The following is a 16,721-nucleotide window of genomic DNA, read 5'->3' on the forward strand; positions in this document are numbered from 1 at the left end:
AACTACATGAGTCAAAGTAATTACATGGTAATTACCTGTTCATTTTCAGATAATTACCCCAAATCCCATGTTATGTAACATTAGCCAATTAAATAATAATATTGCACTGAAATGTTCATGTTTTTAGGACAAACACAAATGTAGTTAAAATTGTTTCTCATGTGAGTCAGATTGTTGGATTAAATAAACGTATTACTGTTTTCTAAAGGCTCAAGATAAAAGATAATGTTTTAATAAAAGTGAAATTCCTGAAAATTTACCCCAAATTCCTGTGAATGGGATGGATCAGTACTGAGGTTGTGGACAGTCGACTTCTAGAGCGAGTTATGAGTTTTGTTTCAGTGATTTACAGGAAAGAAAAGTGTGTGCATAGTTTTTGTTGCATTAATTTGGGATTACAGTGTGTTCTTTTGTTGTTGATATCAGTCAAAAATTGGAAACATATCATATAATGTGTGTTCCAGGACCCAGAGGTGTGTTTTTCAGCGTAGATGGGATCCAGATGAATACCTCGGTTCAGTTTTTAATCGTAATTCTGTCTTCTTTTTTTTCTGTAGCCTACGATAAAGTACGAGGAGCAGCCGGACTTTGTGACGTCCACCGGGGGCACCCTTCACCTGTACCAGCTGGAGGGTCTGAACTGGCTCCGGTTCTCTTGGGCCCAGGGAACCGACACCATCCTGGCCGACGAGATGGGTCTGGGGAAGACCATCCAGACCATCGTCTTCCTCTACTCGCTGTTTAAAGAGGTACCACCAGGGTGTATTTGACTCCTGTTGTCTCTGTTTCACGCTGAAGTCTGAGGTTTAACCTGGACTGTTGTGGCTCCACCCCCTCCAGGGCCACACCAAGGGCCCCTTTCTGGTCAGTGCCCCCCTGTCCACCATCATCAACTGGGAGAGGGAGTTCGAGATGTGGGCGCCCGACTTCTATGTGGTCACATATACGGGAGACAAGGACAGCAGAGCCATCATCAGAGAGAACGAGTTCTCCTTCGACGACACGGCGGTCAAAGGAGGAAAGAAGGCCTTCAAACTGAGGGTGAGGAGGGAGGGAGGGAGGAGAGAAGGAGGGAGGAAAGAAGGCCTTCAAACTGAGGGTGAGGAGGGAAGGAGGGAGGAGAGAAGGAGGGAGGAAAGAAGGCCTTCAAACTGAGGGTGAGGAGAGAAGGAGGGAGGAAAGAAGGGAGGAAAGAAGGGCTTCAAACTGAGGGTGAGGAGGGAGGAGGGAAGGAGGGAGGAAAGGAGGGAGGAAAGAAGGCCTTCAAACTGAGGGTGAGGAGGGAGGGAGGAGGGAAGTAGGCAAGGATGGAGGATACATGGAGAGAGAAGACATGGAGGGAAGAAGGGAGGAATCATGAAAGGAAGTTCTGCTCAATTCATACGTTCTAACCTGTGTTTCCGTTCTGTTTCTGTGGTGTTTCTTTGATGTTTCCATGGCGTTTCCATGGCGTCTGGGTTCAGAGAGAAGCTCCCATTAAATTCCACGTCCTGCTGACGTCCTATGAGTTGGTGACCATCGACCAGACAGCGCTGAAGTCCATCGACTGGGCGTGTCTGGTGGTGGACGAGGCCCATCGGCTGAAGAACAACCAGTCCAAGGTGAGTAAAGGCGGGGCTTCAGCGCTGAACCGGGCTGAACCGGGCTGAACCGGGCTCCGCATCAGGTCCGTCCACTCACCGTTGGTTCTGTTGGTGTCGTCTCCAGTTCTTCAGGCGTCTCAATGACTATAAGATCGACCACAAGCTGCTGCTGACGGGGACGCCGCTGCAGAACAACCTGGAGGAGCTGTTCCACCTGCTCAACTTCCTCACACCCAACAGATTCAAGTAACCATGACAACGCTACACGTCAAAAATACAACACATGAACACAAGAACAGACACAACAATTAACAAAACATAAAAACACACACTTCATTAACCCAAAGATGAAATTATCCAGGACAGAGGATTCTGTTCCAAAACAAGTCAGTGAAAGAATGTGAACATTTAAAATAAAAACCTGTGAAGAAAAACCTTATGTACACTCCATTAGTGAGTGGTTTTTTTGAGAAGGAAAAGATGGAGGAGGAATAGAGCAGTGTTTTTCAACCTTGGGGTCGCCTGGAATTTCTAGTAATTGATGAAAATACAAATAAATTACTAATAAAAAATATTTTTTAGTGATTCAATATATATTTCATTATGATTAAAACACCGAACACTTAATAAAAATCCAGTTAAAATAAAATGCAGGATATAATATATGAGAGGACATATCTTGATTGACCTGATCATGTGACCACATGCGTTACTATGCTTCAACCTGGACGGACACAGTCACAGTCAGAAAACCAGACCGAACAGAGAATGGAAAGACTTATTCATCCGGTAAGACATCTGCAAGAGAAAAATGTCTGTTTTGAATGTCTGGGGTTGTCAGAAATTTGTGACGTTAAAACAGGGTCACGAGCCAAAAGAGGTTGGAAACCACTAGAATAGAGGGAAGGAGGATATACACTAAAATTGATGAGTTTTTTTTTTTTTTTTTTGGGGGTGGGGGGGGGGGTTGAACAGTTTTTGGGGGGTAAATTTACAGTTCCTAACCTTCTTCTTTTATTTATTTATTTTTTTAAATTTTACCTTAATTTAACCAGGAAAACCTCATTGAGATTAAAAATCTCTTTTTCAAGAGTGTCCTGGCCAAGATGGGCAGCAGTACATTCAATAGTTACAGACACAGACTTTCATACATAAAACGAATACATAAAAACCACATTCTTCTCCATGTTTGCGGACAGTAACCTGGACGGTTTCCTGGAGGAGTTCGCCGACATCTCCAAAGAGGATCAGATTAAGAAGCTCCATGACCTGCTGGGGCCTCACATGCTCCGGAGGCTGAAGGCCGACGTCTTCAAGAACATGCCGGCCAAAACCGAGCTCATCGTCAGGGTGGAGCTGAGCCCCATGCAGAAGTACGATGGCTGGGTGGGGGGGTGTGTGTGTCAATATTCACCTTCATGCATTCACCTTTATTTGATGGTGAAATAACGTCATGTTTTGAGGCGAAACAGGTTGAAAAGTGACATTTTCTGCAAGTTCTGAAAAGTTAAGCATCTTCATTGTAAAAGTGAACAGTGTCTCCATCAGCAAAATATAATATAAGGTTATTTATTAGGTACAAGCAAAGTGTACCTAATAAAGTGGCCACTGACTGTATCATCTCTTTTACTCGTTATTAATACTTTATTCTGCTCCATATTATTCAATTACTGAATAGTTTGTTCAACAGAAATCTTGTACAAGTAAAGCATGAAGTATTGAGTGTTGAACTGTGGTTTTAGGACCTTAGAGTCGTTATTTGACTGAAAACAATACATATTTGCAAATAACAGAAAGCCACAAGAGTGAAAACACTTATTATTCAACTGATTTTGTTATTTTGTTGTTTTTGATCTTTTTATTTGTTGGTTCATTTGTTCATTTTCTTAAATATCTTGGTTATTTTTGTTCATTTTAACCCTTTAACTACCAGACTAAGAGGAACTTGATAAGGAACCTGATGAGTAACTCAACCATATGGTAGAGCTGGTAGTTAAAGGGTTAAAAAAAAATATTTTGGCTCATTTGTGTTCATTTTCATTTCTTTTTCACTCCCTTCTGTTCATATTCTTAATTTTGACAATTTTCATGACAATTTTGCTCAGTTCTGTTCATTTTCATAATTATTTTTGTCTCATTGTCATTCCTTTTCTTAATTGTTTTGGCAAATTGTTTTTCATTTTCTTAATTTTTGTTAATTTTAGAAAAATGTTCTTAATTTGGCTTATTCTTAAAAATATATGTATTTTGGTCTTTTTTTTCATTTTCTCATTTATTTTGGCTCATTTTTGTTAATTTTCTTCGTTTTAATGGTTATGTTCTTTAATCCTCATTCTTATGCAACTGATTTTACATAGGACCCATAAATTGCTGCAATATATGGATTCATTATCTTTAATAAATGGAGATGTTATGATAATTTATAATGATTTATTTTTTTATTATCCAAATTTGAGTTCCAAGTGGGCATCACATTCCTGTTTTGGTTTTTGTCTTTATTATCATTAATTATTTTCCTGTGACTGATCCTTCTCTTGTGAGTCACTGTGAGATAATCAGGTATAAACATGGACTTTGTGTTTTCTTTTAACAGGAAATATTACAAACTGATTCTGACCAAGAACTTCGAGGCTCTGAATTCCAAAGGTGGAGGAAACCAGGTGTCGCTGCTCAACATCATGATGGACCTGAAGAAATGCTGCAACCACCCCTACCTCTTCCCTGTTGCCTCCATGGTCAGTACTAAGCCCTGGACCGGAACCAGGGCCGGGTCTGAAAATGAAGAGAGAAAAAAAAGGCCAAAATATTGAAGAAAATGAGCAAAAATTAAGAAAATTGGCAAAATGGAGCATTATTTTTGCACTGTTTTGTTAATTTTCTTAATTTTTGCTCAAGAAAATGAAGAAAAGAAGACCAAAATATTCAACAAAATGAACAATAATGAAGCAAAAATAATTATGACAAGAACAAAACTGAGTCAAAAAAGAGGCAAAATCATTAAAAATTTGAACAAGAATTAAGAAAATGACCAAAAATAAGCCAAAATAATAAAAAAAGACCAAAATATTCAAGAAAATGAACAATAATTAACCAGAAATAATTATGACAAGAACAAAACTGAGCCAAAAACAAGGCAAAATCATAAAAAAATTGGACAAGAATTATGGAAATTACCAAAATCTGCCAAAATTATCAAGGAAATTAAGAAAAAATACCAAAATATTTAAGAAAATGAACAATAATTAGCCCAAAATAATTATGACAAGAACAAAACTGAGTCAAAAAAGAGGCAAAATCATTAAAAATCTGAATGAAAATTAAGGAAATGACCAAAAATCTGCCAAAAAATTCAAGATAATGAACAAAATAATTATGAAAATAAACAAAACTGAGCAAAATAGTCATGAAAGTTGTCAAAAATTATACTTTGCAGACCCTGTTTTTTTTAGGAAGGATTTATTTATAGAAGATGAAAAAGGTTAAATAGAAGAACATTTAATAAAACTCATTTCTTCATGAATGAAGCTGATTTACCTCCAGTTCTACTTTGATTTAACGTATTAAACATTTACTTCATTCATGTCTCAGTTGTGTTGTCTTTTTTATTTTTTATTTATTTTTTTTAAGTCAAAGCTGTGAAACTTGTCCCCTACAGAGGACAAAAATACATTTCTGGGTTTTATTTTTTTATTCTATTTTTCTGACAGTTGTGTTGTTTTCATCTGTTTGCATTGGATTACTCTTTAAACACACACCAGTGACACCCTGTGGTGATGTGAGGTAGTGCATTCAAATATTCCAGTTTGTTCTAAAGTGTCAATATCCTCAAACATCATGTAATTCCAGTCTTATTTGTCTGTTTTTTTTTTTTTTTTTTTCGTGTTCGTAGGAAGCCCAGAAGACTCCGAGCGGTGCTTATGAAGGCTCGGCTCTCACTAAGGCTTCTGGGAAACTGACGCTGTTGCAGAAGATGCTGAGGAAGCTGAAGGAGCAGGGCCACCGGGTGCTGGTTTTCTCTCAGGTATGAGTCCAGGACGTGACCCCGGGTCGGTGGAGGGGAAGGCGGTGGATGCTAACTCCGCCTCCGTCTCGTGACCTCATAACCCTGTCTGTGTCGTGTGCAGATGACTAAGATGTTGGACCTGCTGGAGGACTTCCTGGACTATGAAGGGTACAAGTACGAGCGCATCGACGGCGGCATCACGGGGGCGCTGAGGCAGGAGGCCATCGACCGCTTCAACGGTGAGGTCATCAAACCCAGCGCGTTATCGGCGTTATCGATGAACCCGGTATCAGTCTGGAAAAGAACTGGACCACAGTGAACGAAATGAGATGATTAACATGTGGAAGAAAAGGTTCAGTCTGAGGTCATGATGGGAAAACTACAGGCAATGGAAGTGAAACCATTAGATTAAGATTAGATTAAAATTAGATTACGATTAGATAGATTAGATTAAGATTAGATAGATTACATTAAGATTAGATTAGATTAACGTTAGATTCAATTAAGATTCGAGTAATATTTGATTAGATTAATATTAGATTAGTTAAAAATTAAATGGATTAGATTAAGATTAGGTTAAATTAACGTTAGATTCGATTCGATCAAGATTTGATTAATATTAGATAAAATCAAGATTAGGTTACATTAACATTAGATTAGATTCGGTTAACATTAGATTTGGTTAACATTAGATTAGATTCGATTAAGATTCGAATAATAGATTAGATTAATATTAGATTAGATTAAAATTGGATTAAGATTAGATATATTGGATAAAGATTAGATTGGATTAACATTAGATTAGATTAACATTAGATTCGATTAAGATTCAAATAATATTAGATTAGATTAAAATTGGATTAGATTAGATTGGATTAAGATTAGATATATTAGATTAAGATTCGATTAGATTAATGTTAGATTTGATTCGATTAAGATTAGATTAATACTAGATAAAATCAAGATTAGATTAGATTAACATTAGATTAGATTCGGTTAACATTAGGTTGGATTAATATTAGATTAGATTGATATTAGATTAGATTAAATAACATTAGTTAATATTAGATTAGATTAACATTAATTTACATTACACTAAATTAGATTAAAATTAGATTCTACTAAAAGTCGACTGTACTAATATTAGATGATACTTCTGTTTCAGCTCCTGGTGCTTGCCAGTTCTGCTTCCTACTTTCCACCAGAGCAGGAGGATTAGGAATCAACCTGGCAACCGCTGACACCGTCGTCATCTTCGACTCCGACTGGAACCCCCACAACGACATCCAGGTACGTCGGACCTTCACATTCACTGTTCTATTCTCGCATTTAAAGTTAATGAGTCACGAAAATACGGTGTCCTACGCTGATTTTTTTTTTTTTTTTTCTTTTACACGATTCATCCCATATTCTGTCATTTTTAAATTTTACTACATTCTTATCTTGTTTCATCTTCTGCTGTTTTTACATTCACTTTCATCTATGATGTTTTCATTATTTTTATCTTGTTGCATCTTTTATCTGACTTTCATCTTTTTTCATCTTGTTATATTTTAAAGTTTTTTTCTTTTTAAATTTTCTTTGTTCTTTTTTGGTTTGTTACATATTTTGTTTTAGTCTTTGTATGTAATCATTTTTGTCGTACTACATTTAAAAATTATTACTTCATTCTCATCGTTTCATCTTTTTTTCTAATCTTCATCTTGTTTTTCTTGCCGTCCCTTGAGCTTCTCGTCTAAACTTGTACAAACATCTGTCGTCCTATTGGTTCTTTTCTGAGTCTTCGTCCTCGTTGCGTTTACTTCCTGTTGCGTTCTTCTCCCCGTACAGGCGTTCAGTCGAGCCCATCGTATCGGACAGGCCAATAAGGTGATGATCTACCGCTTCGTGACTCGAGCCAGCGTGGAGGAGCGCATCACTCAGGTCGCCAAGAGGAAGATGATGCTGACCCACCTGGTGGTCCGACCCGGTCTGGGCTCCAAGGCCGGGTCCATGACCAAGCAGGAGCTGGACGACATCCTCAAGTTCGGCACCGAGGAGCTGTTCAAGGACGAGGGAGAAGGTGATGCGCAAACTACACCCACTGCACAAGCTACGCAAACTACAGAAATAACGCAAACTACACCCACTGCACAAGCTACACAAACTACAGAAATAACGCAAACTACACCCACTGCACAAGCTACGCAAACTACAGAAATAACGCAAACTACACCCACTGCACAAACAACAGAAACAAGGCAAACTACACCCACTGCACAAGCTACGCAAACTACACTGACTGCACAAGCTACACAAACTACACCAACTGCACAAGCTACGCAAACTACACTAACTGTACAAACTACGCAAACTACAGAAACAACGCAAACTACACCAACTGCACAAACTACACAAATTACACTGACTGCACAAACTACGCACACTACAGAAACAACGCAAACTACAGAAACAATGCAAACTACACCGACTGCACAAACTACAGAAAGAGCGCAAACTACACCAACTGCACATACTACAGAAACAATGCAAATTATGCAAACCACACAAACTGCACGAACTACAAAAACTACACAAACTATGCAAACTACACAAATGACAAATTGCACACATAGCGCAAATGACACAAACTACAAAAACAGCACAAACAACACAAATGAAACAAACTACGCAAACTACATGAACAACGCAAATGACTCAAATTATGCAAACTACACAAACTGCATGAACTACAAAAACCATAAATCACCTGTTTTCTGTTGGGTTTGTGTCGTCAGTAGCTGAACTAAAGATCTGTTTAAATCCAACAAACAAGGACAGAACTGTTCCAGTTTAGTCTGAACCGTGGATAAACAAACGGCAACTTAGCAACGATAAGAACATCACATAACTTAACGTCAGAACTCTTTATTCTACAAACTTTGATGATACTTATAGGTTATTTTTGAATGTTTCTAACTTCTAATATTACGAGTAGCTATTTTAATTAAAAATGGAATATGTTCATTTTGACCTCCAAGATTTTTCATTGATAAATCTATTACTACATTATTATATATTACTACAATATTACCAGTTTATTATCGAACTATTCCCTTACTTTGACCTTGTTGTAACCAAGCTGCGTTTGGTTTTATTAATGACAGTATTTGACAAACATTACTTGATGAATGTGGCAGGTATGAAGAATTCTTCAGGGGACAAAGTTGAGGACGAGGGAAACGTGATCCACTACGACAGCACTGCCATCGAGAGGCTACTGGACCGAAGCCAAGACGCCACAGACGACTCAGACGTCCAGAACATGAACGAGTACCTGAGCTCCTTCAAAGTGGCCCAGTACATGGTCCGAGAGGAGGACAAGGTGAGGGGGGCCGGGGGCGGGGCTAAAGGGAGGGGGGCGGGGTCTCTGTCTGATACCCACACTCAAAACACTCATTGTGCCGCAGATCGAGGAGATCGAGCGGGAGATCATCAAACAGGAGGAGAACGTGGACCCGGATTACTGGGAGAAGCTGCTCCGGCATCACTACGAACAACAGCAAGAGGATCTGGCCAGTAAACTGGGAAAAGGCAAACGCAACCGCAAACCAGTCAACTACAACGACGCAGCACAGGAGGACCAAGGTATGGACCGGGTCAGACCAGGGGGATCCAGATCAGGACCAAGGTATAGACCGGGTTAGACCAGGGGGTCCTAGGTCAGGACCAAGGTACAGACCGGGTTAGACCAGGGGGTCCAGGTCAGGTCCAAGGTATGGACCGGGTCAGACCAGGGGGATCCAGATCAGGACCAAGGTATAGACCGGGTTAGACCAGGGGGTCCTAGGTCAGGACCAAGGTACAGACCGGGTTAGACCAGGGGGTCCAGGTCAGGTCCAAGGTATGGACCGGGTCAGACCAGGGGGATCCAGATCAGGACCAAGGTATAGACCGGGTTAGACCAGGGGGTCCTAGGTCAGGACCAAGGTACAGACCGGGTTAGACCAGGGGGTCCAGGTCAGGTCCAAGGTATGGACCGGGTTAGACCAGGGGGATCCAGATCAGGACCAAGGTATAGACCGGGTTAGACCAGGGGGTCCTAGGTCAGGACCAAGGTACAGACCGGGTTAGACCAGGGGGTCCAGGTCAGGTCCAAGGTACGGTCCGGGTTAGACCAGAGGAGTTCAGGTCCAAGGTACGGACCGAGTTAGACCAGGGGGGTCCAGATCAGGTCCAAGATATGGACCAGGTTAAACCAGTGTGGTCCAGGTCAGGACCAAAGTACGGACCAGGTTAGACCAGAGGGGTCCATGTCAGGTCCAAGGTATGGACCGAGTTAGACCAGGGGGAGCTGAGTCAGGTCCAAGGTACGGACTGGGTTAGACCGGGGGGTCCAGGTCCAGGGTACAGAACGGGTTAGACCTGGGAGGCCGAGTCAGGTCTAAGACACAGACCGGGTTAGGCCAGGGGGGTCCAGGTCAGGTCCAAGTTACGGACCGGGTTAGACCAGGGGGGTCCAAGTCAGGTCCAAAATATGGACCGGGTTAGACCAGGGGGGTCCAGGTCAGGTCCAAGGTACGGACCAGGTTAGAACAGAGGGGTCCAGGCCAGGTCCAAGGTACACTGGGTTAGACCAGAGGGGTCCAAGTCAGACCAATATGACCTGAAGGGGGTCAGACCAGGAGAAAAATCACCAGTAAATAATGAAAACCACAGATGTTTCTGTGAGTTTTAGAGTGAAAAAAGTCCAATTACTGCATGGTTTTAGCTGCTTCTACCTGATTATAATGAAACATTCAGAGGATCATAATAAAATAAAATGTTGAAAATCCCCTATTGGACATTACATGCAGAAAAAAATGTATTATGGGGTTTGGGGTTTTTTGTTGGATTTTTTTGTGTATTTATTGCTGCTGTTTGTTCATGTGGTTGTATTTAAGGTGATCATTCATTCTTAGATGATGTCAGATGAGTCAGGTCATCCTTAATCCCTGCCTTTGAACACACTGTAGGAGTGTACAGGTTAAGTGTGTCCATGTTAGTCCGTTTGTTTAGAAAACAGTGCAGGTGTTTGGTTGCGTTCTGGCCGGTGCTGGACACGTCCTGTTGACCCTGCTGACCTGTGGCCGTCTGCTGTTTCAGAGTGGCACGCTGACATTTCAGATAACCAGTCTGAGTACTCGGTGGGCTCCGAGGAGGAAGACGAGGACTTTGACGACCGGCCAGAAGGTAAGGAGAGATCTGGAATAAACTGACATCAAACGCAGCCGCGAATGGCCAATGAAAGACGTGCACATGCAGGCGGTCTGCGTTGAATTACAGGTTCAGACTGATTTAGTTGTAACAGTCGCCTGGAACAGACAGAAGCCAAGAAATGCAACTGCAGAGTTAAACCACCGCAGGACGCTGGATTCTCTGGGTTAGGTTGGGTTTTAGGATTAGAAAAACCTGTTCCATCTGATACAGTACACTGACCTTTTCAGGTTGAACAAAAAAAACACACACACAAAAAAAAAAAAACTAAACAATAAACGTAAATAGAACAAATAAGAAAGAATGTTATAGTCAGTATAATGAACAAAATGAATAAAAATGAACAAAAACTGAAAAAAGTAAACAACAAAATGATGAAAAAATAATTACAAAAAACAAGATTCTCAACAAAATGACCATGAATCACCAAAAAATGAGAAAAAAATTTAACAAATACTGACCAAACTAACCCACAAAATTATTAATAATAAAATAATAATGTGATAGCCAAAGAAAATGAACCCAACAGTCAACACAATGAATGAAAATGAACAAAAAAATAATAAAAACTGAACAAAATATACAGAAAAATTATCAATAAATCAATAATAAAAACATTGTCAACAAAATGAACAAAAATAAACAAAAAAAACTAAACAGCAAATAAACAGAACAAATATAACAAATAAGAAAGAATATTATAGTCAACATCATGAACAAAATGGACAAAAAGATAACAAAAACTGAACAAAACATACAGAAAAATTTACAAAACATAACAAAAAAGATAGTCAGCAAAATTAACAAAAACTAACAAAGTATACAACAAATTAGCAAAAAAGTTGTTTAAAAAAAACAAACATGTCACCAAAACTACACAATAAATCTAACAAATAAGAAAATAACAATATCATAGTCAACATAATGAACAAAATGGACAAAAATGAACTAAAACTGACCAAAATATACAAAAATAAAAAAAACAAAAACAAAACATGATAAACAGTGTCCATGAATGACCATGCTCTATAATAAAGACAATGAAGTAGAAAAAATGTACAAAACCTTCAAGAAAATGAACAAAAATGAACAAAATAAACAATGAAATGAACTAAAAATGTATGAAATATGAAGATACTAAAGAATTTGATCAAAATCATTGAGGAAATGAACAAAAATTACCAATAAAATGTCAATGAATGTGACCTTTATTCTTGTTCTTCTTTGTGACATTCAGTGAGTTTTATCAGTAGAAATAATCCTTATACTGTTGGATCTGCGTAGCGTTAGCTTAACACTGTTAGCTTAGCGCAGGATAGCTTAGTACTGTTAGCTTAGCGCTGTTAGCTTAGCGCCGTTAGTTTAGCGCTGTTAGCTTAGCGCCCTTAGTTTAGCACTGTTAGGTTACCGCTGTTAGTTTAGCACTGTTGGCGTAACGCTGCTAGCTTAGCGCCGTTAGCTTAACGCTGTTAGCTTAGCGTTGTTAGCTTAGTGCTACAGAGTTTGTCTGACTGTTCTGTCGTTTTATTGAATAGCTCCTGGTCTCAGACTGTTGGACTGGTTTATACGTGTGACCGTTTAAGGGTTTGTTGTTTTGTTGTGTTCTGTTTTTCTGTTTTTGTTCAGTTTTTAGCTGATGTTCCTCTGGTCGTACCAGTGTTGTACATGTACAGTTACTGTATGAGTGTGAATTATTATAATTATTATGATAGATTATAGATGTAAAATGGACCCAGTTACTGTTTGAGACTGTATAATTACTGGAATGATGGTGTTGGTTTGTTTCTGTTTCAGGTCGTAGACAGTCCCGTCGACAGCTGAGGAATGAGAAGGACAAACCTCTGCCTCCTCTACTGGCCCGGGTCGGAGGAAACCTGGAGGTCTGTTTGGACCTGGGTCTGGGTCTGGACCTGGGTCTGGGTTTTGTTCACTTTTGTTAGGTTTTTGTTTGGTTTTGTTAAATGTTCGTTCAGTTTTAGTTCAATTTTGTACTGTTTTTGTTTGGTTTAGTTTTCTTCAGTTTTTCTTCAGTTTTCTTCAGTTTTGTTCACTTTTCCTTCAGTTTTCTTCAGTTTTGTTCACTTTTCCTTCAGTTTTCTTCAGTTTTGTTCACTTTTCCTTCAGTTTTCTTCAGTTTTGTTCACTTTTCCTTCAGTTTTCTTCAGTTTTCTAGAGTTTTGTTCAGTTTTCCTTCTGTTTTCTTCAGTTTTGTTCACTTTTCCTTCAGTTTTGTTCACTTTTCCTTCTGTTTTCTTCAGTTTTGTTCACTTTTCCTTCAGTTTTGTTCACTTTTCCTTCAGTTTTGTTCACTTTTCCTTCAGTTTTCTTCAGTTTTGTTCACTTTTCCTTCAGTTTTCTTCAGTTTTGTTCACTTTTCCTTCAGTTTTGTTCAGTTTTCCTTCAGTTTTCTAGAGTTTTGTTCAGTTTTCCTTCTGTTTTCTTCAGTTTTGTTCACTTTTCCTTCAGTTTTCTTCAGTTTTGTTCATTTTTTCTTCAGTTTTGTTCAGTTTTGTTCACTTTTCCTTCAGTTTTGTTCAGTTTTGTTCACTTTTCCTTCAGTTTTGTTCACTTTTGTTCACTTTTCCTTCAGTTTTCTTCAGTTTTGTTCATTTTTTCTTCAGTTTTCTTCAGTTTTGTTCACTTTTCCTTCAGTTTTGTTCACTTTTGTTCACTTTTCCTTCAGTTTTCTTCAGTTTTGTTCATTTTTTCTTCAGTTTTCTTCAGTTTTGTTCACTTTTCCTTCAGTTTTGTTCACTTTTGTTCACTTTTCCTTCAGTTTTGTTCAGTTTTCCTTCTGTTTTCTTCAGTTTTGTTCACTTTTCCTTCAGTTTTGTTCACTTTTCCTTCAGTTTTCTTCAGTTTTGTTCACTTTTCCTTCAGTTTTCTTCAGTTTTGTTCATTTTTTCTTCAGTTTTCTTCAGTTTTGTTCACTTTTCCTTCAGTTTTGTTCAGTTTTGTTCACTTTTCCTTCAGTTTTCTTCAGTTTTGTTCATTTTTTCTTCAGTTTTCTTCAGTTTTTCTTCAGTTTTCTTCAGTTTTTCTTCAGTTTTCTTCTTACTGTCGTGTACTGTCGTTTCCTATTGTGTAATGTTGTGTACTGCTGTGTAATGTTGTGTACTGTTGTGTAATGTTGTGTACTGTCGTGTACTGTGGGTCCGTAGGTGCTGGGCTTCAACACTCGCCAGCGGAAGGCCTTCCTGAACGCCGTCATGCGCTGGGGGATGCCGTCCCAGGATGCCTTCTCCTCCCAGTGGCTGGTCCGAGACCTGAGGGGAAAAACCGAGAAGGAATTCAAGTGAGTGGCATCATTTAAACACCCCCCCCCCCCACACACACACACACAGGTTAATCCTCCATCCTGCAGTGTTTCCTGTGTCTTTATCCTTATTTTTATATATATTTATATTGTTGTGGTTGTCCTGGTTTCCAGAGCGTACGTGTCCCTGTTCATGCGTCACCTGTGCGAACCAGTGGCCGACGGCGCCGAGACGTTCGCCGACGGCGTTCCGAGGGAAGGCTTGTGTCGACAGCCGGTCCTGACCCGTATCGGCGTCATGTCCCTGGTCAAGAAGAAGGTCAGGACGCTAACGCTAATGCTAACGTTCACACTAACACCATGAATGAAGCCCATTATAACCCATTATTTATCAGTCTAATGGCCTTATTCTGCATTCTATATATGGTTTGTATATAAGGTTTTATATTTATTTACCCACAGTTCTTAAATACAGTCAAACTAATGTCCAGTCTAATGTATTTACTTCTTTCTGATTGAGGGTAAACCTTGTTTTGCTTTGTTCCAACTTCCCCAGAACATAATAATGTGTGATTTCCAGCAGATTTGGATGAATGTTCATGTGTCTGTTGTGTTCAGGTGTCTGATAGTTTTGATTTTATTTTATTTGTCCGATGTTTTTTAATCTAATTAAATTTTACTTGTGTACTGGTTTTCTGTTGTATTATTTAGTTTGGTTTTATTTTATCTTATTCATCTGCAGTTTTTTAAATTTAAATTTTTTATTTTATTTTATTCATCAGCTGTTTTTTTATTTTGGTTATTCTATTTTATTCATCAGCTGTTTTTTTATTTTGTTTATTTTGTTTTATTCATCAGCTGTTTTTTTTTATTTTATTTCATTTCATTTTATTTGCTGGTTTTTTATTTTATTTTATTCATCTGCGGGTTTTTATTTTATATTATTTATTTTATTCATCTGTTGGGCTTTTATTTTATTATTTCATTTCATTTGTCTGCTGGTTTTTATTTTATTATTTATTTTATTCATCTGCTGGCTTTATATTTTATTTTATTAATCTACTGGCTTTTATTGTATTGTATTGTATTTTATTTCATTTTAATTAATCTACTGGCTTTTATTGTATTGTATTTTAATTTATTTCATTTTATCCATCTGCTGTTTTTTTTATTTTAATATTTTATTCGGCTGATGTTTTTTTTTTAAATTTTATTATTTTATTTTGTTTGTCTGATGGTTTTTTTTATTTTATTTTATTTTGTTATTTATTTTATTTTTATTTTATTTCATCTGCCTGATGGTTTTCTATTTAATTTAATTTCATTAAATTTTCATGTTGTTTCTGTTTTCGTGCCCAGATCCAGGAGTTCGAACACATCAACGGTCGATGGAGTCTCCCGGAGCTCAAACCTGACGCCAGCATTGACAAATCCTCCTCCAGGGCTTCATCTCCGGCCGTGAAGACCACCACCCCCACGCCGGACGCCAGCTACAACAACACGCCGTGCACGTCCAAACCAGGTGACATCACACACACATACGGTCGTACCCGCCGCCTCCAGCAGGGGGCGCTGCAGGTAAAGCACAGGCAGTGACTGGTGTGTCTGTATGAACATGTGCAGCAACGCCAGCTCCGGCAGAAAAGGTCGAAAAGAACGGGAAAGAGGTGGAGAATAAGGAGGACAAAGACGACGGAGACACAAAGGAGGATGGGAAAGAGACGGACACAAACAAGACTGGAGACAATGAAGAGGTGGGACGTGAAGACACTGGAATAATGAACCAAAGTCATGTTTATATCAGATTTAAACAGATATTTGACCACGAATAAAGAAAATACAGTCACTGCACAAACACAGCATTTAATGAACAAAAAAAACAGAAAAATGTAAATATTCAACACATTATCTCAGAAGTACACAGTCAGTAAAATGATAAAATAAATGAATAAAGAAGTACAGAGTCAGTAAAACAGTAAAATAAATAAAGAAGTACTCAGTCAGTGAAACAATATAATAAATAAATAAAGAACACAGTCAGTAAAACAATAAAATAAATAAAGTAGTACACAGTCAGTAAAACAATAAAATAAAGAAGTACACAGTAAAACAGTAAAATAAAGAAATAGAGAAATACACAGTCAGTAAAACAATAAAGTAAATAAATAAAGAACACAATCAGTAAAACAATAAAATAAAGAAGTACACAGTCAATAAAACAATAAAAATAAATAAATAAATAAATGGCTAAATAAAGAAGTACAGTCAGTAAAACAATAAAATAAATAAATAAATAGCTAAATAAAGAAGTACAGTCAGTAAAACAATAAAATAAATAAAGCGGTACACAGTCAGTAAAACAAAATAAATAAATACATAAATAAAGAAGTAGTCTGTAAAACAATAAAATAAATAAATACCTAAATAACGAAGTACAGTCAGTAAAACAATAAACTAAATAAATACGTAGATAAATAAATGAATGAATAAATGAATAAATAAAGAAATAGCTAAATAAAGAAGTACAGCCAATAAAACAATAAAATAAATAAATAGCTAAATAAAGAAGTACAGTCAGTAAAACAATAAAATAAAGAACACACAGTCAGAATCACATAAATTATCAATAATCGCCATCATTATT

General features: G+C 38.0%; 1 protein-coding gene across 1 annotated transcript in view; it reads left to right on the plus strand.

The window, feature by feature from the left end:
• Positions 1-16,721, plus strand: part of LOC115439047 (chromodomain-helicase-DNA-binding protein 3-like) — a 104,067-nt gene that overhangs the window by 40,250 nt on the left and 47,096 nt on the right. Inside the window, 18 exon segments of the mRNA XM_030162942.1 lie at positions 558-749; positions 841-1,041; positions 1,464-1,601; positions 1,708-1,829; positions 2,783-2,956; positions 4,177-4,318; positions 5,473-5,604; positions 5,708-5,825; positions 6,752-6,876; positions 7,417-7,648; positions 8,766-8,950; positions 9,036-9,213; positions 10,711-10,797; positions 12,616-12,701; positions 13,983-14,116; positions 14,252-14,396; positions 15,437-15,599; positions 15,701-15,831. Of these exon segments, the coding sequence (XP_030018802.1) occupies positions 558-749; positions 841-1,041; positions 1,464-1,601; positions 1,708-1,829; positions 2,783-2,956; positions 4,177-4,318; positions 5,473-5,604; positions 5,708-5,825; positions 6,752-6,876; positions 7,417-7,648; positions 8,766-8,950; positions 9,036-9,213; positions 10,711-10,797; positions 12,616-12,701; positions 13,983-14,116; positions 14,252-14,396; positions 15,437-15,599; positions 15,701-15,831 (2,685 nt within the window).

This window comes from Sphaeramia orbicularis, chromosome 18 (assembly GCF_902148855.1).
Source record: "Sphaeramia orbicularis chromosome 18, fSphaOr1.1, whole genome shotgun sequence".
Lineage (NCBI taxonomy): Eukaryota > Metazoa > Chordata > Actinopteri > Kurtiformes > Apogonidae > Sphaeramia > Sphaeramia orbicularis.